This window comes from Simochromis diagramma, unplaced genomic scaffold (genome assembly GCF_900408965.1).
Source record: "Simochromis diagramma unplaced genomic scaffold, fSimDia1.1 OVJJ01000596.1, whole genome shotgun sequence".
NCBI classification, from domain to species: domain Eukaryota; kingdom Metazoa; phylum Chordata; class Actinopteri; order Cichliformes; family Cichlidae; genus Simochromis; species Simochromis diagramma.
This window is the reverse complement of record NW_024387245.1, coordinates 9,829,733-9,853,442: the sequence shown is the minus strand read 5'-3', so window position 1 is coordinate 9,853,442 and position 23,710 is coordinate 9,829,733. Positions and strand designations below refer to the sequence as shown.

The window sequence follows — 23,710 nt, the reverse complement described above, 5'->3', positions numbered from 1 at the left end:
GATTCTCCCCAACGTGTAGTTACATTTTTCAGGAGGTGCATGTCAGGTGACTTCATAAGATACGGCATACATTTTCCACTGAAGCATAAATTGGGCATAAGGGAGAGAAAAGAAACACATGGGGATTGAGAAGAGGTGTGTGGAAACAAAATGCTCAGTGCATCACAGAGCATCACATGAAGCAGTCTGAGCCTATCTCAACATAACCAAGGGATGGTACAGGGTTGTGTGATTTATCCTTAACTATAAGCTTCATACAAAGATAAGATGTAAGATTCAGACTCCTCTCCTCTCCTCTCCTCTCCTCAGCCCTTTTCCACTCACTTATCTCTTTTCTGTGCTGTTGCCATTCACTGACTCCCCTCCTCCTTTCCTCCTTCTGTTTCTGTTATCCACTTTGTCTCCTCCATCTATTCACTCTCCCACCCTGCATCTCACTCTCTCACTCTCTCTGCCTTTTAGGGCTGGTTTTGTTTCCTTCCTTAATGAAGCAATGGTGGAGATTATATTCTGTTGAAACATTGATGACTGTGAAACACTTTTGGAACACGTGTACATGCGCTATATGCACACACCGCACACAGACGCAAACATAGACACAAAGGGCTTGCACGCCGCAGATGTCTCATGGCCCATTAGCCTGTGTGTTTCATTCATCTTTTAAGGCAGATTCAGGGAACAGACAATGTTAAAAAGTCTGCAGTGAAGTCAATGTCATATTTGGAAGGTATCTCAAAATTTATTGATATGTTTGTTCTTGGTCTTCGGCTTAAGACACGAGGACATGTTGCTTAAAAGAGGTTAATGCAAAGCTCCTTGATTTTTGTGCGTGTATGTGTGTGCTCGCTGTGGAGAATGTGAGAAGGAACAAGTGTATCTGACAGGACAGGTGGCTCCATTGTGTCTCTAGCCATATCTTCAATGGCCAGGGGTTTGTGTGCATAAGACAGAGAGAGATGGGGTAGGCAAGGTGCAAAAATAGACTCCATATAAATCTCAGGTCTAAATATGTGAAGAAACACAGAAGGAAAAAATTATATATATCCCCAAACATCTTAGATTCCCTTGAAATCATCATATTTATCCTGTGACAAGCCTTGTAACATGATTAAAAGTCATCAATTACTGTCAGTGACTCACTGCTATGACTTGCACAACATGAAGAATAAATGAACAGAGGCAAAGTAAGGAGAAGAAAGGATAAAGTGATAAGCTTTACTTCCAGTTTCCTCTTTGGCTTTTATCAAAGTACATTTCATTCTAAAAATACCTCCTATATACCCTCTATCTCACCAGAGCTTATATTGGAGGTAATGGGGTCTTGATTTTATCTCTAGGCTACAGTGGACCATTTAGAAATGGAAGGTGAACAAGTCAAAATGTATAAAGAGTAACATTAATTGTTGTATGCTCAAAAAAGTACAGTCTTTCAGTTTTAAGGTTTTACATATCAGGACATAAATCATCTTTAGTAGGTCTAAACTTGGGTGTATACAACCTTCAGGGAACTACAAAACATGATTTATTATAAAGTGTCAATATTTATTCAGCAGACACGAAGCCAAGATGCAGAAGCCATGTGTGAGAAATTAAATAAGTCATGTGATTCAGTATGTTTTGAATCGCCTTTAGCGCCAGTAACTTGAAGTAATTGTTTTCATGTAATTTCATGATTCTTTCACATTGTGCTGAAAGGATTTTGGCCCGCCCTTCTTTACAGCGTCGCTTCAGTTCATTGAATGTTTACAGGTATTCATTTACACACAGCTCTCTTAGCTCTCTTCAGTCCTACCACAACATTTCAATAAGGTTGAGGTCTGGATTTTGATTGGATCATTGATTCTTTTCCTTTTCATTCATTCTTTTTCGGCTAGTGTGCTCTGGATCATTGGCCTGTTGCATGACCCAATTTGAGCCTCATTGCTTCACACACATAAAACACTTTGGTATACAGAGGAGTTTATGGTCAACTCACTGACTGCAAGGTGCCCAGATCCTGTGGCTGCAAAACAAAGCCAAGTTTCATACCCAGGTGGTATGAGGTGTTGTCATTGATATGCTGCGTTGGAGGGCGCTAAACACTAACATCTTCACTTTGGTCTCATATGTGCAGAGGACATTGTTCCAGAAGTCTTGTAGCTTACTTGATGCATCTTTGCAAACCTAAGCTGTGTCACGACTTTCTTTTTAGAGGGAAGGTGCTTTCTCTTAGCAGCCGTTCCAAACAGGCGATACTTGTTCAGTCTTTTTCTAATCATGCTGTCATGGAGTTTGACATTTACCATGCTAACTGGGGGCTGTAGAGTCTGAGATGTAGCTCTTTTTTTTTCCTTCAATTTCTCCGAGCAGTGTAATCTGACCTTGGGGTGAATTTCCTGAGACGTCTTGGGAATAATGGCTACTGTCTCGAATGATTTCTACTTATTATGAACTTCAAATTGCTTGGAAATGATCATATAACCCTTCACAGATTGATGATTAGCAATAGTTCCTTCTCTATAAATCGTTGTGTTAATACACGCCTGAATGCTTCAAATAGGCAAAGTGCCAAAACATCAGCCTTTACTGAAGCGCTTGCAGTGCACTTGCTGATGATCAATTAATCAAGTGCATTTGATTAACAGCACCTGGCTGCTAATTACCCTGTTAATTCCCAAAGAAGCAGTAAGACTCTCTTTAATTTTCAACACTGCTTCTGCGTTTTTTGTATTCGTTTTTGTTTCATATTCAGATTATTTTTTATTATGTCATGATATGTAAAACGCTAAAATTAAAAGAGCGGTTATTTTCTTTTTAAAATAACTGTAGAGGCCAGGCACATCATCCACTAAGAAACAAAAAACAATAATGGCTGATTTATGTACTTAGTATCCATATTCTTATCTTATCTTCTGCACAAGGGCAGCAATGGAAGCCGTTAATGTTAAAACATTTTGGGATTTTGTTTATGTTTGGTGCTGAATGAAAGAGCACCTTTTTCTGTAAATATGGGCCAAAAATTTAGACAAAAATACAACCAGGCCAATTGTTTCCGCAGAAACTAATTTGAGCTGTGTAAGTACACAAACGTCTTGTGAAATATCATGAGAACTGCCTGAGAGGAGGCAATATTATCTCCAGTTAGAGCACTGCATCTTGTGACTGCAGCTTGTCATCATAGTTTAACTTGGCCAGTACAATGAGGCCCTTCACAAGACTTGATGGAGACTTAAACAAGTCAAAAGTGATTCTGTAGACTTGGAGATCTGGGATTTAACAGGTAGATTTTATTTTTGGTACTTTTTCTTGGACCACTGTCATTGTCCTGTGGTAAATTATTCTATCTTGGGTCAAGGGCCCCTCTGTTTAAAGTCTTCTGGTTTCAGGAAGGTGTCTCTGAACCATATTTAGTGGTGAACACCTAACACATGTTAGGTGTTCCTGATAAGAAGAACAGAAAACAGAAATAAAATGCAGCATCAACACATCCCACTAAAAAGTTTCAACTTTGTAAATGTTTCCTATACTCAGACTGATATGTTCAGCATCACCGACTACTCTGTGACCTTTTTTTAAAATGCAAATTAAAATATGCGGGCATGAATGATGTGGGCCAACTCAAAAATGATTTTGGAAGGATGTTAAAAGGGATGGATTGCCAAGTGCATGGGAGGAGGACAAGCATTGTGCTGTTACACACACATTCACATTAGTGTGTGACAGGGTTATTATGTTAGGCCTTGGGAAATGGGTGAGGGCAGTGGTCATGTGGACTACAGCTATACTTTCAAATGTTTTGAAACATCGCAGGGGAGATAGATGGATGAAAAGATGGGTGGCTGTTTGTTTTTTTTTAATGTAGGAGTAATCTCATTAGTTTCTGCAAGAGGTTTGGTTTGTTTTCTATTCCACTGCCTCGTGGGCACAGTACCAGTTTAATTTGACTGAGTCACTGCAGCAAGCTCGAGTGTTGTGCAGCAGCCAGCAGCACTGGTGAACTGAATAGTAGTATATCACAATATGAACTCACTTGCACTAATATTACAGTATGGCATTTTATCATTTGATGCAGTGTTGGGGACAAAAATTACCAGTGAAGTTGTTTTGTATGTCTCTTTTCATACCTTGGAAGCCCAAGATGAGTATCTGAGATTTCCTTTGCTTTACCTTGGTCCACGGTGTGCTCTCTCTCATGACATGGCTGTAAGCATTCCAGATGTGGGATGTGTTCCTCCGTCTCCTCCAGGTGGCGCAGCCAGGTCATGATAGTCTCTATGCAAGAATTTGCAGGAGCATTATTGCTTTAAATGGCACTGCGATCATCCCAAAAGACACTGTTTTGTCTCGTCTCGTCATGCCAGTATAACTCAACATCATTATAGGAGTACTGAATGAAAGTGTTAAGTGGGTTTATCCAAACAGCCTGAGGCTGACTATTCATTCTCTGTGTCTTTCTTTTTGTCTTTTCCTCTCTTTCCAGATGTTGGAGCCTAAGGTGGATGCCCCTTCATGTGAACTGGGTGGAGTAGGAGGAGATCGAGGAGGTGTATGCCTCCATCTGCCGACACGTAGCTCAGAAGGGGAGGAAAGCAGCCTGTATCCCTCCAGTCCCTCTGAGCCCCCAACGCTGGGTAGTCCTCACCCCTCAGAGCCACTTACCCCTCTGGATGAGGTCTACATGCCCCTTAGAAGTCTGGTGGGATCTGACGAGGGACTTAAGGTACCTCCAACACCACCGCCTTCCACTGAGGGTGAGGATTCCAAGAGCATAGAGGGGCATGAGATGGAACTCTGGAAGGACAGGAAGGATGAGGAGAACAAGCCAGAGGAAGAGGAGGATGAAGAGGAAGAGGAGGCCGGCAGAAAGAGTGTCTGGAGCGAAGGCTGCGAGAAAGAAGATGAAGGAGAGGAGGAAGGAGAGAGGAACGAGGAGGAGGTGAACTTAAACCTGGTGGTGTCAAACACAGATGAGGACAATGTCTCAGAGCCGCCTGACACCAACGCTCCCCCTTCCTCCTCCTCATCTTCGTTTGTTATCCCGGAGCTCCGCCTTGACCGCTCCTTTAGCGCCGATGCCCTTTCTTCACCCAACACTGACGAAGAAGAGTACGATGAAGACGAAGACGAGGAGTCTGAAGAAGAAGATGATGAAGACGACAGCGACGATGCCTACCTGCAACGCAGTGACAGCAAGCGCCGAAGCATGGTAGAGGGTGCCACGTGTGAGAAACACGGAGGAGGGGGGCTGAGTGTGCAAAATTCCCTCCGCAGGCGCACACACAGCGAGGGCAGCCTCCTGCAGGACCCCCGCACACCTTGCTTCACTTCTGACAACGCCATCAACTGCCTAGAAACTGGAGGGGGATCCCACAAGGGCGGCTGGACACTCCCGTCACCTAAAACCTTGAAGAAAGAGCTGACCAAGAATGGAGGCTCCATGCATCAGCTGTGTATGCTATTTTCTGGGAGGAAGGTAAGCAACGTCACTGTGAAATACCAGTGAGGCACAGAGAGAACAGGTCACGAAGTACAAGCAACAAGAAACACACACAAACAAGCACTGCGATATTGACCAGCGGTGTTTCAGCTACTCCTCCTGAATAGCCCAGTTACTTTCCAGTGGTTTTAGTGAAAAGGGTGACATCAAGTGGTAAAGCAGAGCAAATGCATGCTCTACCTGGTGTTATGATTACATCAGCTTGTAATTAACACTTATAATTATTCACAGATTGCTCACATTTACATACAAAACACTTTAATGCTGACTGTTAAACTTTCATAAATTTCAAATGACTGTCTCATTGGCTCTCTAATGTTGTTATGTAAAAATCTGTAAAAGATCCAAGAATACTGTGGAATTATAGCATTATCTATAATAGCAGTGTGTTTCCCACATCTCATACCAATCTCTGTAAGTTTTAAGAGTCAAGAATTGTAGAAAATTGTAAAGGTAACAAACAAAAATAGAATAGTGCAATAATGAAATAATTTATGGGCTCCTATTTGAGAAGGATTTCTGCAGTTTGAGATTAAGTGCCGGTAAATGTTGTTTCACTTGTCCAGCAGAGGGTAGCATGCATCGTATTGTCTTGCCTTATGCAGCTCACACTCAGCAACAGAAACAGTTGTGCCTTTTTCTCACTTTGCTCATGCCAGTGTTGAGTAATGCTAACTGAGAAATTATTCTGTCTCGTGTTCATGTTCACTATGAAGTAATAGGTTTTTTATTTGTCCTTAGAATTATCACACTGACGGTGCACACGGACGATTAATCATCTGTGCCACTGTTTCTTCCAAAACTATTTATAGTGCTGGTCTGCACACCTGTACACATGTTTCAGAAGAAATAGTTTGGAAAAAATGAGAAAGAAAGAAAAGAAGGATCAGAAAAATGTATTAAATGGAAGGAAAATAAGTCAGTGATAGCAGAACTCAGTAGGCTCTACTATATATTAGTAACAGAGCTGATTAAGTGCTTGCTTTATCAAAAATACTTCTCCTTTTTATCTGCCTCTCCCTCCACAAGTCTGTCAGCACACTCGGCAGCCTTAAATGGCAAGGTGTGTACACTGCGCAGGGAAGGAATGCAGCAGACGGAGCTGCAGCCTATCGGTCTTGGCAGATTCAAGGGTAATTTTACTACCTCTTGGCGTCATGGATACAGTTCCTTTGAGGCTTTTGTTTCCATTATTTAAAATGACATGCCAAATCCACTCGTTAATAAATCTTGTGACATCTTCAGGCGCAGAGTGTGTGTGTGTGTTTTAGTTAAAGCTATCTAGAGCTATTTGGTTTGCAGTGTTATGCTGTTACAGTAGGATGAAATCAGAACCACTTATCAGAACCATTTAGCCACAGGGGGTGGGGACTTTAATTAATTTAGAATCATTGATTAACCTTGACATTGTTTTTAGAGGTAAAACAAAGAAACAAACAGAAACAATGTTGTCTGATCGTGTTTGTTTTAAACTTGCAGTGAAACCTTGGCTTCACTGATTACATTGTTTTATTACTATTTGAATAACTTGCTCATGAATATTTGACGTGCCACATCAGTTATCATACACTATAAGATACTTTGCACACAACTCAGTGCGCTGCAGGTTGGTGTGTGTGCGTTAGAAAGTGTGTCTGGCCTTTAACAAGCACCAGGCGTCCTCCTGTCTTTCTTTCCGTTCTGCACCTTTTCTTCTCACTTGATGTTTTTAGTGGCCTATCATCAGTGCAAAGAGAGCCAGGGACGGACAGAGAGCAGGTCAAGAAAAATAATGTCAGTTTGTTTGACTGTGAGATTTTTCTTGCTTACTGCTTCAGTGAAACGGTAAGCAAGGACCGGACCGGTGAAAAATTTGAATATACTTTTGTCTGTTTCTTTTTAATCCTCGCATTTTTGTCTCTCGACTTTTCAGCTGTTCATGTTTTATCCATGCAATGAACCTGATCTAGCTCAACTGTTTATAAATGTAAAAGTTCTTTGGTGTCTTTTCACATTCCAGCAGTTCCTGTGGTATTTTACGGTATTACATAAACTTTATAAGGCATTTCAATCAAAGACAACAGAAAGCAAAGTTATAGCAATAAACGTTTTAAAAAGTTTAAACCAGTAATACTTAAATTTGTGTCTTAACCAAGTAGCCAGTAGTAGTGCTCTTTCAAGGTGCTTGGTGCTTGTTTTATGTTACCGCACGAACAAAATACTTTATGAGACAGAAAGTCAAATTTGATTTCAAATAATTGTTAGTCATCTATGTAAAATCATTGTATTTTTTTTTTTTTTTTACCATGAATGTGGTAAACAATATTTTTTTAATTAGTTTTTTAAAGTTTGATTTAAAAAGCTAAAATTGTTCTATGTAAACAACCAAAACAAATGGAAACCAGAGGTGATCAAATGATCCTTTTTTTACAGTAGTTTTTACAGAAGGAGCTAAAACCAATAAATTTCCAGTGAGGTCATTACATTGACTCTCCTCTCGCTGCACAGACACCCACCCCCTCGCAGATGTCACTGACGTGAGGATCTAACCCAAGCAACCCAAAGAAAGAAAGAAACAATCTGTTTACGGGGCTAAAATGTTTGTTTGGATTTTGAATAAATATCGCCTCTCTTTACAGATGTTGGGTGGGGAAACTATTTCAGTGTGTTTACTGAATGTGTGTGATGCTTACATTCTTGCGTTGACATAAGGATGGACCCAGGCAGATAGTATAAAATGAACACTGATGAAAACAAATTAGTATGTATTTAACATTTAACATCGGTGTAGTTTGGCATGATGTTATGGACACCTCTGACAGTTGTAAAAATGGTCTCAGCGTACTTCCAGCCCAATCACTGAGACCGACTTGCAGTTTTCTCTCATGCAAGGCTGCTTCTGTAGCTGTCCAGTATTATATAACATTAACTCCCCCTCTCTTACTTTTACATGAAATAATAAAAACAGTTGTTTAACATTATTTAGCATTATTTAAAGAGAGAGAGAAAAAAACATATTTTTGGCTTGAACATAACTTAAAAATTCAGTACGTATGCAGATGTTTTCCGGTAATGTTTGTGCACTGTGCACATAATCTTATTTTTATAATATTTTTATAAACTAATATCTAAAATATCATTGGGAGAGTAAAGCATATGTATTATGTTAAACAGGTTGAACGCTAGAAAAACACTCATTGAGATAGTTAGGGTTAAGCACACATTAAAGAGGTTAAAACAATAGAACACACAGCAGTGTGTTTGGAGTGACGTACCTTCAGAGAAAAGATTGGCTTCTGTTTTTCTGGCCTTTACATAATAATTTCTGTGCTGTAATAATAAGCAAGAAAAACATTTACAGGAACTTAAATATTCTATTTTAGGGTGACACAGAAAAATATGAGTAAAGCCCCAGCAATTTTCCACTAGAAAAACTATTCTATTAATCCTTGTCTCTCATTATTCCTCAGGCCCTAAATTGCATATTTGTTAATTTTAGCTCAAAGGTTATAGGACTCCATATCAAGATTATTGTGTTTATCTCACATGGCTCAGCGCATGACCGGGCCTAAGAATAGGGTTGGTTGGTTTTTTTTTTTTTTTACTGAATGAACTAAATAAGTTATTCATGGAAACTGTTTAAAAATACAGTGTATTGATGAGTACCAGGCTCATCTCAAGTGTTTTGTTTCAGCATAAAACAAAACAGGCGCCACAGGTAATTTGCCAGGTGCCAAGGCGCACATCACAATCGGCACGTATCGTCTGTGAGCACTACGACCCACTGAACACAGATGGCGTTGTGGACAAAAGTGTGGGTTTTCTTGATTTTGTTGTACAGTAGTTGGCCTGGATGGGACAAAAGGCCACAGTTCAAATGCACGCAGGGCACAGCCAGTCCACTGCAATGCTAAATGAGTAACATGTAAATATTTACTGAGACTGAGCAAACTTTCAGAGCAGTCAACACAGCATCCTGTCACCTCCTACTTATTGACAAAAAATGTGAATGAACTGAATGCAATGTTTTTTTTAGGTTGTGCTGTGTTACTCCACAGTTTACAGCAAACTTTAATGGCGGAGAGTCCATAATGTAAATGTAATGTGAGTGTCCATGTACGTTTCCAATAAAGGGAAAAAGGAGTTATGTAAGTCTGAACAGGACTTTTTCTTTTTTTAAATTTGGGAACAATTTATTATCTCTTGTTGTGAAATCAGGGACATCTCCCTTTGTCTTTCGGTGAAGTCTTCTGTGCTGTCTGGAAAGTTCCAGAGAGATGTTATGTCATTCTCCCCTATCCCTGTCTCTGTATGTTTGATTGTTCATTTGTTTTTTAAATTTTGACTTAAGAAGGAAGAGGAATGCACAGTTGGGGAGAAAGTAACCGCACATACCCACAAACCCGAGGTGGCACATATATACGTCTAAGTCTATATACATATTTCTGCATCAAACAATCCCTTAGTCAGTCTGTATGCAAACAGAGCTTTATTTCATTCTTTCTTATTCTTTTTTAATGATTCATTTTCACTCTCGGCCATATTGTAACTACATTACAGAACAACACACAGCCAAGAGGTCCTCTTGCATTCTCCTTCAATTTTTCCACATAACAGTTTCCATTCGTTTTATTTACAACATTGGCCTGAACTGTTTTGGCATATCACGAGAAGTTATGGCACTTGTAAATCACACACACACATGCACCCACACACAGTGCCAGTGGTTTTCCTACGGCGCACTGTTTTAATGCTGTGATTTTCATGGAGTCACTTTCTCAACTGACTTTTAACATCTTATAAAGCAAGAAACCACGCGGTAACTTTATTGCCTAATGAAGAATAAAATATTCAGGTTGAAGCTGCAGGTCCCATACAAAATGTCTCTATCCACACCAGCAGATGAAGTGCTTTGGAGAGATGAAAATTAAGTTTATGTTGTCGTGCAGAGTCCATTAGCCCAGATAATATATTGCTATCTACTTATCCAAGTTAGCCTGCCCTAAAATGACTTCACATCTGCAAGCCACTTTGCAAACCACTTTCCCTTCAGCACTGGCTTTTCATGCTTAGTGAATGAGGCATGCAGTGTTCTGTGCTGGCATCTCAAAAGAGCTGACAGATATTAATAATTGTAGATTACTGACATATGATTAAATGTTGTAATATGTAAAAATGTATCTGTCCAACATAATCCTCTCTAAAAGCACAGTATAGGTAAACTTGATTAAACTTGTGCTAGGCCAGCTTAGAGCATCCAGAACCAAACATGTATGCTGTGGATGTTTCAGTGCTGAGTAGAGGCTTTCCTGTTGCAATGTGCATTTTAACTAAGTTAAACTAAGTTCAGTAGAAGTTCATAATATTCTTATTGGCTTTGAGAATGATGTTATTGCTTACATCCACTCCTTAAACGTTTGTTAGAAGCTGGTTCTCGTAGCTCTACGAACACCATTTTAACATGTGGAGAAATTCCAGGCTTGATAAGTGTACTTTAACTAATTCATACAAAAGTAAAGTAGTAGAATACAGACACATAAAAAGTGTGTCTGATTTAAAAATGTAATCTTTGTTAAAGATCTCAACGTTCATACTCCAGTGCTACTACTTAACCACTCATTCATGGAGTTGTGCATTTTTACAAAACCCCCACAACAAAGGCTAGCTAATCCTGAGTAATTATGCTTGCATTACCCTTGTTTATTTGTTATCAGTTGTTTGCCTGTTTGTGACTGTGCCTGCATTTTAATGGGCTTCGTGAATAGTTACTCTTCTGAACTGTGCATGAAGGAGTGCTTTACACATGTCAATACCAATGACTGTAGAGGACCCTGTCTCAGTAATTGTAACAGACTGCCTGACACCTGCTTCCAGTACTAACACTTAACAAAGTTAGTGACTTGCTACAGTATGAAGAACCAACACGGGAGACCTAACAGACCTAACTGACTGAGAGCTAGGAAATCATTGGAGAGTATTGTTTCAGTTGTCATCAGCTTGATGACTAATACAATATCACGTTATCACTTGCATCTCGGGAATATGCAAGACTTTGAGCAGTATACAGGAATGACCATCAGCATCTGCTCAGTGACCTTTAAACTAATTACTGTGCAGAGTGTTTGATGATGCTTTTCTTTCGTCAGACACGTTGCCCTGATGTCAGAGCACTTACTAGCAGACCCACGCTGTCTGCTCACCTCAGTCTCCTATAGTGTATTCTCTTTGGTCGGTAAATGTTGGGACTTTGGATGCTATCACTGGCATTCTCCTGACATTCAGATGACTCAAGACAAGACAGACTCCAGAAGGCCTCCTGTTTCATAGTTGTGTCCTCTGTGTGTTTGAACTGAGGTGTTTACAGTGCTCGTTGCCATAGCAGTATTTTGGCTGAGTCAGCCAAAAAATACTGCTATGGCAAAATATTTAGATAAATAAATGTTTATAGATGGTTCCATAAGTAACCCGTGTACAGCTGTTGTTATTAATGATACCTGTGGCCTTTAACGGAACTGTTGTTCACATATGTGTGCGTCACCCACCACTTTTGCACAGTGAAGCTTACGGGACATTGCTCTAGTTGGTACTGTTTGTCTTATTAAAATAATTATGAGCTTCAGAAAAAAAAGCTCTGAACGTATACATCTAATCTCAGCATTTAAAGTAATGTAGTGAAGTTTTTTTTTAAATTAATCAAATTCACTTAAAAAGAGCAATTTTCTCAGTCTCCTGTTTTTGTCTCCAAATGCATTTGGCTCAGTGAGACAATACAAATGGTTAAACATACCAAAACTAAATCAGATCCTTCTTCCACCTAGCAATGTTTGGCCGACTGGGTATTTAATAAAATATTTAATAAAACAAATATTCCTCTATATTTAATAGCTTGCTTGCATGTTGGCATATATTCTACTATCCTGCAGAGCATCATCTGCAGCACACTGCTCCTCTTTTAACCACACATTCAAATCTCTAAAGAGGCAAAGGAGGCAACTCTAACTATGTTATATTTATTGAGATCAATAGTAGACTTTCTGAGTTTGAGAGTTAATGAATATGTGAAAATGACTTGGCTCTTTAAAGTGTGTTGCAGCATCATGGACCGTATTCAATATGCAGTAAATGACGATCAGGTTCATTATAAAGTGTATGACTGATCGTTTTGCTCTTTTGTGGCTTTTCCTCTCTATTAGTGCATCACAGCAGAGGCACCATCAGTTGCAAAGCCAACAAACCCTGCACATAATTTATTTAAAGATTCCCTTTAGAACTGCATGATGACAGCAGCCCTGTTGCATAGCTGTAAAAAGTGATAAGAAGCTGGATAACTCATCTGTGTAAGGAATTCTGATGTCAATGATGTCCAGGAATACATAGGATTTTTTTTTGGGGGGGGAATTTGGTTCATTTCTCATTTATTTGGTTAGGTTTGTACTCTAAAGCATATTTACTTAGTGGCTTAATAAGAGGTTGTAGTGGAAAGAATTAGATTATAGCCCCACTTAACAGGCAGTGTCATCTGTGTTGAAGTGCTGAAAGGAAAACTCACTTTCTCGCTGTGTTGTTGTTCATGCTGTAGATCGTTCTGAAATGAAGCAGTAAGAATCAGAGGGGGTAGGGTGCATTTTTATATCCCCACTGGGGATATTAAAAAAATTAGCAGGGGGGAGATATGTAGACCAGAGAGAGGGAAATCCTCCTCTACCCTTTATCATACCCTATGTTGTAAACTGACTGAGAGACCAGCATACATACCTTGTAGCTGGGTATAAATATAATAGCAACAAAACAGATTTTGGCCACCAGTGCAGGACACGTGTAACTTCTTTCTGTCCTTTAGCTAACTTTGGTTTTTCTTTTAGCTAGTGTTGTGAAGCGCAAACATCAGTTATACATATTTCATTTTGCTGGATAAAAACCAACAAATCATTGGAAAATAGCAAGCTAAGTTGCCATATCAGCCTCATAAATTTGGATGAATTAGCTGATCTTATCCACTCAAGACAGTATTTTGCCTAGATAGCTTGTAGATTAGCTGGCAAGCTAGCATTAGCTAGCATTAGTCTCAAGAAAGTGTGCTCAGTGGTGATTTTCATCTTCCATCTCTCTATGAGCTCAGTTGAAGTTTGGCCGCAATATCAGTCACATTCACATTTTGCTGGATGATCTCCACTCAGTAAAATACTTCCAAATACTTCAAAATTTTCATCTAAGTCCTTCGCAAATTATTTCACAGATTATAAATGGCAAATCATTCAGTACATGAAACTTGCTGTGTAGTGCTAACAGACAGTACTCTGTCAATACTCTTCAAGGTCGCTATTATTGCAGTTGGTAATACTGTTAATACCAGATCTGAGCATTCAGCTGCACAGTCGGTTGCCTTGGATAGACTTTGAATTAACTGAGTGTTCTGACTGAAGTAAAAGAGGGACATACATGGAGACAGACGTACATGTGCAATTTGTGCTATCAGCACATAAATCTGCCTTGATTTGCATTGTAGAAGCATGTAAGTGTGTCCCAGCACGCACAGAAACAGGACAAAGTCGTACACTCTGTTGTACTCCCTGGGCAGCAGAAGTCAGGGAGAACAATGCTGGTGGGAGGATAGGAACACACATGCTGTCCTCACAGGATGGGAACAGAGTCAATGGAGCAATCAGCCCTGAAGGGTAAAGACAGGAAAATCACAGTTCACTCTTTGCTTGTTCATTATGGAATAAAAGATGTAATTTAGCTAATGAATAATCTTTTTATTCCTAACCCTTTTATGTATTTTCCATGGAGTTCTTTTGCTTGCTATTTTCTGTTATGACAACAATAATCTGTTGAATGCCTCACATTTAATCATGCAGCAGTGGTACTAATTAACGTAAAGTTGACCCAGCTTGGACACAGTATAAATAATGTTTATCCTTTTTTTTTTTAAACGTAAAGTACATTTAGTTTGCTATAGAGAGAGAACAATTATTAATTTCACAAAATGTATTAAATACACTGCTATAGCTTTTGTTTATTTTTAGTTGATAAAACTTTTTTTACAAAGCCAACCATTTCTTTTAGTCCAGATTGGAGAATGACATTAGTCTTTAGCAGGCATTTTATAGCTTTAAAACAGCCGACGCACAAGAAGCACTGATGTTCTACTTTTGCTTTCAGTTTTCTTTTTGGTGGACAGGTTACTTTTTAAGGGACTATTTGCACAGAAAATAATAATAAATAATAAATAAAAATAAAACATACTTTTTTAAAGCTGCTGATTTTCAGAACACATCAAAGTAAAAGAGTTTGGACATGGCGACTTAAAAATGACTGGGAGCAGATGCTTTAAGTTCTCAGTCACTCTACACATTGAGACCAATGGTAATGCCAGATATTCCATGACTGTTGTGTGTTGTTTACTTCCCTTGGGACGGAGGAAGCATGACATTTACACAAATGGATGTGTGACCCACACCATTCCCCTTCTTCTGTGTTTGGAATCTCATTTGCAGCATTCCTTCCTTCCCTCTTGAATGCCATACGTCTCTTCCTGACCTGCTACTTTCCTAGTAATCACTTTAGTTGGTGGCAACCAGCCCTTCTGCTTGGCTGTGAAAAAAATACAAAATGCTAATAACAGATTCAAGGCAGCACCTGCTACTCACAGCACTAACACTCTTGCTCTATGTGTTACCACTCTGAGCTCAGGACCGTAATGATCAACGAGACTGACCACCAGCCCGGTGATGCAACATAAAGCCAATAGGACAGTGTTATCTGGCTCCCTCATACTGATGAGGAAACATTATACTGAAACTAAAGGCAAAGAATTTATTTGCACCAAGACAGTGGTAATTATTTAGGATTTAAATAACCTCCCTTTATCAGGGATGTAACGTTCTAGTTATAAAAAGTGCAGCTTATCTGTGCAAACGCACTTTAGTATGATCTGAACAGTCTGTATTGCTGAGGACTGTAACTGCTATATTGACCCTAGCTGTGAAGCTTTAGTAGCAGTAGTAATAAAGATGTCAGGATGTTCACCAAACATGGAACATGAAAAAAGTCATCAGACTGAACAAGGTCAGCATGATGACTTTTTAGTTTTCCTTGCTTTGGCTATTAAAGTAATTACAAGAGAAACTGAGATTTTATGAGACACGTTGTTCATTAGATATCCTGAAATAATATGTTGAAAAATCTAGATGGACGAATGTGGATTTTATCTGCAGCTGCAGCAGCCTTGAAGGCTAAAGGCTTATTATTTTACAAAATATACACTTCAGTAAAGACACAGTTTTGTAGTTTTGCCTCTGTATACCACCACAGTGGGTTTTTAAGACTTTCAACTTTAAGTCAATGGATTTAACAAAAAAAATTGCTTTAAGTATTTGGGAATTATAGACCATTTTAAACATACATTCAGAGGGTCAAAGTTATTTGGACAAACTAACATAATTTTAAATATAAGGATTTTTTTAAATACTTGGATGAAAAGCCTTTCGAGTCAATGACTGCTATGCCATTACTGCAGCCCCCTTTAGTTGCTGCTTGCTTGTAGGTCTGAATTCTCAATTCAATTTTGTAATTAATAATTGAATTGTTGACTGACTTTAGCGTTGAACAATATCCCATTACTCTGACCTGAGAAGCTCTTTGGTTACTGTATATATACATATATATCTTATATACTTATTTAAAATTAGCTCAGTGTGTGTTTGTTTTTTTGACATCTTCCTAATGTAGCTGCTTCTGATTAGGAATCAGTGACCTACTTTTTCAGTCTGTGTATAACAGCCAGTTTTGGGGAGAACTCTGTAGCTGCAGCCATTTAGAATTACATGCAGAAAGGTCATCTGCTGGTCAGAAAATGTCTTAGTAACCTGACATCTTGTCAGAGCAGCTCAAAAGAGTGACGTTGTCCTAGCATTGTTCATTAACATACCATGACATGGGAAGTACTAATGCAGGAAAGCAGCCATCTCCGGAGAGGTGCTGAATAACAGGAGGCAGGGAAGAATCAGATCAAGCATTCAATATACCCAGACATCCTCACACACACACACAAGCACAAGCACACACTCAGACAATGCACCTATTGTAACCACTTTCATAATGTAGTTAGAGTAGGAATGAGTCAGTATCCTGGCCGCTGGTCACTGAGTTTGTTCAGAGATATTTCTGATAATTGTAGTTGTCCCATTGTACTGTTTGGGTGCATGTGTGTTAGAGTGTATGTTACCGTTCGGTTACACCAACAACTGTACACATTCTGACCGATGAATGCAGATAAACATCATGCAGCCACTGGGAAGACCACAAGATTATTTCCTATCATTTATAAAGGAAGCTGGAAAAACAATAACTGAAGCAGTTATATAATAATGCATAAAGAATTATAGAGGCATCTAAAAATGTTTTCTCAGAGCTTTTAATACAAAGCCATAAAAGAACTGTGGAAAGAAAATGTCATACCAAAAGAAGCACTGAAAGCATCGTGTTTATGAATATGAATAATTGTTTACAATATTCTCCCTATCTTGTTTTTCTCTTCAGACACAGGTCACCCAATCAAACTTAATTAACTATATAAATGGTTTAACATGCCAGAATTAAAGACTCCATCTTTTTTAGCACTATGTTGTCAGTTGTAACATTTAACTTTAGTGTTTAATCTGAAATGATCTCTAATTTCCTTATGCTCTGAATTCAGTTCATTTCTCTTTTATTTAGTTTAGGGTAGTTTTCACTCTGAAAAGGCAGTGGATGTTCACGTAATGAAACGTTGACACGGAACACGATCTGAATCATCCCTCTATACAATGTCATCTCTGTTGTCACTTTGAGTTCTTCCACTTAAACACTTTTCAACAATTTTTGCAGAAACAACAAAAATAAAGCTTCAACAGCGATAATTGTTTTGGAGCATAACCAGTTGTCTTTTATTATACCTTAAGTCTAATGCAGCGTCTAATCACTGATTTCCTTTCCAGAGATGAAAAAAAAAAGTAAAATAAAATTGAACACGTACGATTACCTTATAATATCTTTTCGCCAAATAGCCTGTGTTGCACATGAAGGAATGATAAAAACAGTCTAACAGCAGTGCCAAAGCACATTCCAAATGATTATTTTAATTAAAGCGTGTTCATTATAATTTTTGACCTCTAATTATCAAGTATGATTTCTTTAATTGAATTTAGATTAGTTTTAGATTATTTGTTTTCAGTGTGTGTTGATATTACACTACAATTACTGAGAAAACCTACGAGAGATAATTAAAAAAAATAATTATGATTCGGAGTGATAAAATGCGGTCATCTGCCTCAAATTAAGCAAAGCTAATTGTCGAGTACTACTTTCCTGCGGAGGTCCTGGAGTTAGAAAATACATCTTTACGCAAAGTAGGGACCTTTATGTGAAACTATCTTCAATACATGTTTTTTTTATATACTTGCATGAATATAACTGTGCGTCACTCGTTCTATTTTGAAAAGTAATAATAGGCCATTTGCATAACAGGCTTTCATAACCCAGGAAAATCACCAGACACAGGCTGCTTGTTTGATGATTATCTTGGCCATTTTTCTTGCCCTTGAAAGTATCTGCACAGATTTATGCCAGAGACTTGGAAAAAAACATAGGTGACTAGAGACAAAAAACAGCAAACTCTGCTCTCTCCAAGGACCACTGAAGGAACAATGGATTGTTTATATCAGCCAGAAAATACAACAGTATACAAAGGAAAAAAGGCAAAAGCTCACATTTAACAAAGAAACAGGAGACCAAAAACCACAAAACCAAATGCCTAATATGCAATTTTATCCAGTTGCATGAACTACATAAACCGTTTTTCCAGTTTTCCAGTTCCCTGAAGCAAGCGTTTTTCTTGCCAGATGAGGAAGGCTAATGAATGAATGAATTTGTAATATAAAGAAGCATGCTGTAATTTTGCATTTTGCAGCTCATGCTATTGATGTCTGACCCTTTCCTTTTGTCTGCTTTGTGCTCATTGCTACGTTATCACAGTGAAATCAAAAACAGCTCATAGAGTGATTTTAGGTGAGGGCTTGAAGATAGAAATACATTCTGAGCTTTATGTTATATTCATTGCATGATTGCATTTTGGTGTTCAGATAACAACTTTTGAATGCACAAGTAGGATTATACCAATAAAAGTCAACCCAGATTGAAAACTGTGCAGACCGGTCTGAAATCAGGCAGACAGTCATGTGAAAAAAAAGTCCTCTTTCTTCTGAATTCTGTGGCTTTCGTGTGCTTAAAAATAACACTTTATATTTCAGGGAATCTTTTTGTTGTTGCTGTTATAGCCTAAAGCCTACACCACCCAGCTATCTAAACCGTTAATATTTTAGTATCGGTAAAACTGTGTTTACTTATCAAAGCTGGCTCGCATCAGAGCTTCTGGAAAACCAGGTTCAGAGCAGGGCAGTGATGCAAGGTTTTAACAGCATCATTAGATCACTGTGAATGGGGTATGCCACATAAACACTGCCACACAATGCCAGGAAGCGGGGCTCTGACACGCAGCACCAATCTAATGCTTTACTAGTTGGAGTGGATTGCTCAGACACTGGCTTGTCAGTTTGTGGTCAAACAGACAAAGAAACAGGGGGCTGAAATGGATGGAAGCAGTCTGAAGGAGGCCTGATGACGAAAAGGCAGCAGGGCATGAAAAGCCAAAAAGTAGTTTAAATACACAAAGAGCAAAATACATTTATTCACCTCTAGGGTTTTAGGTTGGGGGCGGATTTGGAGTCTGACCTGAGTCTGGGTCAGGAATCCTTCTGAGCTGTGTTTATAATATTGTTCTTACAGTGTGTTTGTCGGTGGTGTGGAGTTAAAGAATGAACAATTTATTGAACTGAAGGCAAATAGTTTGTGTCCTATCCCAGTGTGGCACACACATATTCTCCTTTGATGTTTACTGAACAGACATGCCACGAGCATGGGTGTCTTTTTATAAACATTTGAAACTTTATTTAGAACTCTCCAGAACACGTTTGCCTATGTTATTCACACATGCATACATATATAAGTACACACAATGGCCTCCAAAGGCACATGTGTCACAAAGTCTGTTAAACTTTGTATCTACACAGCTGTCCCGCAATCCGTAACAGCGTGCCAACATGTGCATCCCGTGCGTCAGGGGGCTATGTCGCCATGTGGTCTTTGGCTAATGCTGTGTTTTCTTGCTGTCTTCAGTTAAGTTTGTTCTCACAGAGACTCGTGCACCAAGGCTATTTTTAGAAAAGCCTCATACTTTTGTTATCCTCTACTGACCATTGCCAGGCACACAGTTGTGTGTACATGTGTGTGTACCGTGTGCGGGCGTGAAGCTGGGCTTGGGCTATCAGAAGGAACAAAGAGGAAAAGGAGCAAAACAGAAGAAGAGTAGAACTAATACCTAAGAATACATTTTTAATGCTTTTATATTACATTTTTTTACTACTCAAAACTAAATTCTTTGTATTAACAGTGCTATACAGTTTGCTAAAACTCAAGTTTTGAGGCTCTTTGGGAGTTACACATAAAGTCAGATGGTGTTTGGTGCTAATATTCCACAGATTTGCAAGTAGCTTATATCAACAAACTGTAATAATATTTTTCACTGGACGACAGGACCATGGCCTCATAAAAAATATTTCCGTGTCATTTATTTAAAATATAGGTGTCATAAACGTCCCTGTTGCTCTGACGCTGTTTCCTATGAAGGGCTTATATTCAGGTAGACAAGTAGTAATTTGTTGAAACCCATAATGACTTCCTCTTATGTAGAGTTTAATCAGTGTGTTCCTGTAGATTGCACCCTCACCCTCATGAATAGAAATTAAGTGGAAGGTAGAAGGGCATTTTTATCCTGTGTGAAATTATGGTGTTGCAACTGAAGACACTCCTCCCTTTTAACTAACTTTCCACTGACATCACAGAGCCATATTTCTTGATTTGCAGTGCTGCTGTTGGGTGTAGACAGGAGGTTTGGCACTCCGTGTGTGTGTTTGTGTGTGTGTGTGTAGAGGGGAGGTAAGAGGTGAAAAATACTTATCATTTTCAGGTGTCAGAATATATTTTATTTTATGATCTATCTGTGCTCATGGCCTTTTTTTCCCTGTTTGAGCTTGGATGCCATCCACATTAATGTTTTAGGCAGACTACCTCTCCAGATATGTTCAGCAGCAGGTGCTAATTAATTTAAAGGGTTGGCATGTATTTGGATGAAACATCCAGATTGTAGCAAAAGCTCACATATACACCCCTCTGCACGCATTTAGGTGAAACAGTAGTCTAGTTAAACATCACCTGGCATGAGGACAAGTTTCTTTGAAGAGGGCAAAGTCTTTTTCCAGTTGTGTCCTGTACTTTCAGGGGGAAGCATCATTGATGGCTCTGTGGAGACTGGGGCTGCCCTGTTGTTCTCTTACTCTGAGATTAATGATTAGATTCTGGTTTCTCCCATGAACCTCAGTGACATAGTCTCTTTCCAGACTAAATAAATAAATACATAATACATGGACTATGTTTGTAGTTTGATTCTGTTGTGTAAGTTTTGCTTATCACAGAGTAAACATCACGGGTGTTTACTGGTATTAGATGTTGAATGACATTGAACAAAATGGACATGAAGTAACAATCAAGACAGACACTGACTAAGTGTCAGTTTAATATGTAAAAACATGTTTGTGTGATGTTGAAATCGATCAGTGCCCCAGTCTACATAACCAAATACAACATTCTTATTTTGCCCATAAAATGAAGCCTTAAACAGACGCACATCACAATTTTGTCTGTGCTCTTGGATTGTGCTTATTTTTAGATATCTCCTACAACATATTCTCACTCACCTTTCACATTCAACTATGACTTTAATCTGAATGCTTGGAGTGCATCACTCTGCACTGCACACAGTGACAACCTTAATCTTTGTTAAAGGAAGGAGTTATTAAAAGAGTGTAGCAGACATGTTCCATCTGTAACTGGAGCTTTGAGGAGACAAATCCACTCACAGGTACTAAAGGTGATAAAAAAAAAGAAGCTATGCAATCTGTAGTTTCAAATCTGCTCTGAGGGAAGGAGGCACTGACACGTTGTGCTCACTCACATCAGCTTCAGCAGTTTCTGTGTTGTCCTGCTGAAAGCTGAGGTTGTCAGAATAAGCTACCAGCTAGAAAAATGATGTACAAAAGCAGTTCAGTTAAATTGAGCGTATTTTGAGTTGTCAGTCACTTCAGTAGATCAATAGATTATTCCACTTTGAGCAGAAACAATAATGCAAAAGCACGACAGGATATAGTTTGGCAGCTGGTATATGTAGGGTGGTTCATTGTGGAAGGATGCATAAAGCAGGAAGTGTTTGCCCTTGAGACTATGCATTATTGTTAAATACAATAATAACGGTACAAGCACAATGTAGCCATTCTAGCTGTATGCACGCAACTGGACAGACAGTTTGAAACTAATCATTTAATAACACTACCACCAGTATGTTTCTGTCATACCACCGAGGAACCCAACTGGTTTATTACATTTTTAACCTTTAAGTAACCTTGACAGAAGTGTTTACGGATATGGAAAGCTATTTCGTTTAAATTGCAACTTTTGATTTAGCACAGGCTTGAAGGAGACAAAAAAATGTGTAGCTTCCTCGATTGATAGGAAACAGCTGCTGTGGTAGGCTTGAGGTCTGACAGCTTATAAGGGCTCAAAAGAATTCATGGTAGGAAAAGAAAAAATACAAATGGTATGTCTTTAGTTTTGTTGCTGCATTTCTAGAAGAATTTCTTTATTTCACCAAAGTAAAAGCTTCACAAGACCTTTAAGAACTGTGGCACTGCCAACATTTGTAAAGAAAAAACAAAGGAAAAGAGAAAAAAGCCCTCACTCTCAAGGTTGAAACGCAAGCTGGGGGTCCTCAAAGATAGAAAACACACGCCATCTGTTACCAGCTGGCCAGTATCTAGCTCGGATGTGTATTGCTGTAATACAATGGCTCATTATTTAGAGCCTCACTCACACATACAATGGGGGCAGTTTCAGACCATCAGATTAGTGGAGCTTGACCCCTTCTCCACCCTGAAGCAACTTCCTTTTTCCCTTAACCAATCAAAATGGTGGGTTGGCAGAATGTGTAATGTGAAACCCGGAGTCTTGGCTCAACACTTCAAACCTAGGGCACAGTTGGAGGCCAACAGAAACAACAGCTGTAGTCTTTCACAGTCTCCCACTCTCACAGATTTCCTTACTTTGTTATGCCCAGACAAACACCAAGTGTACCCGTGAGATACAGGCACACACCTCAGAGAGCACTGTGGGATTTACAATGTGGACTGCTGCTATGGAATAACCATTTTGGAGGCTGGCTGTATGTGTTACCTGGACTAGCCTTGCTTTTGATAAGGACACTCCACGGACTTACTTGCTTCCTAGCCAATTGGGTAGTCATAGCCAATTGGAGGTAGTCAGAGCTTGCTACAGTCTTTGCAGGAGCCTGCAGGGCCCTCTTTCTGTGTGGAGGGTGGATGATGCAGTGTGTCCTCTCCTTCCTCTCCCCTCAGTTGAGTGCCGGATCCCCCTGTAGCTGCGAGGTCGGCCCCGGAGGAACCAAGAAGAAGAAATCCAAGAACCTGTGAGTATTCAAATCATATATGGATATGTCTATCGTGTTCCATTTATTTTGTCCCTTTGTGTGTTTGCTCATTTAGGAATTTGTAAGGATCTTCTTATCAATTACCCTGGTGCAACATTATGACAATACACGAAAAACAGAGCATTGCTATTTAGATTTTAAATGCAGACTTTATTTGTGTATGAGAAGGAGAAGCGATTTGAGTGGTAATTAAATGACATGACAACACAGATCTGACAATTATATTAAATTCAGAGTTTCCACTTGGATGTGTCAAAAGAAATGTCCAATCAATAGTAGCTCTAAAGCTTACCCAGTACTCAAAGTTGGTAGGATGCAGTGGACATTTTGGTACATAATCAAGATTAAAGGCTTGAGCCACCCTTTATTTCTTTATATTTTTCTTCCAAGGAGCCAGACCTTCTTGTTATTTTTTTTAAATAATCTTGAGCATTAGTTTTTCAGGCTTTCTGAAGGTCTTTTGAGGTTTTTCCTTAGATGTCGGCTGCATTTTCACTCACCTTCAGTCCAGTCCTTTCAATAACGTGACATATTTTCAGAGGAATGTTTTTCTGTTTATTAAACCACCTAATGTTGACTTATGAACGATCAGGATAAGCAAG

At 39.0% G+C, this 23,710-nt stretch overlaps 1 protein-coding gene across 7 annotated transcripts in view; it reads left to right on the top strand.

The window, feature by feature from the left end:
* Positions 1 to 23,710, top strand: part of rgs3a (regulator of G protein signaling 3a) — a 121,924-nt gene that overhangs the window by 84,445 nt on the left and 13,769 nt on the right. For all 7 annotated transcript variants that reach the window (XM_040053169.1, XM_040053168.1, XM_040053167.1 and 4 more), the window contains 2 exons: positions 4,460 to 5,452; positions 23,017 to 23,087. In XM_040053169.1, coding sequence (XP_039909103.1) covers positions 4,460 to 5,452; positions 23,017 to 23,087 — 1,064 coding nt within the window. The remainder of the gene's footprint in view (positions 1 to 4,459; positions 5,453 to 23,016; positions 23,088 to 23,710) is intronic.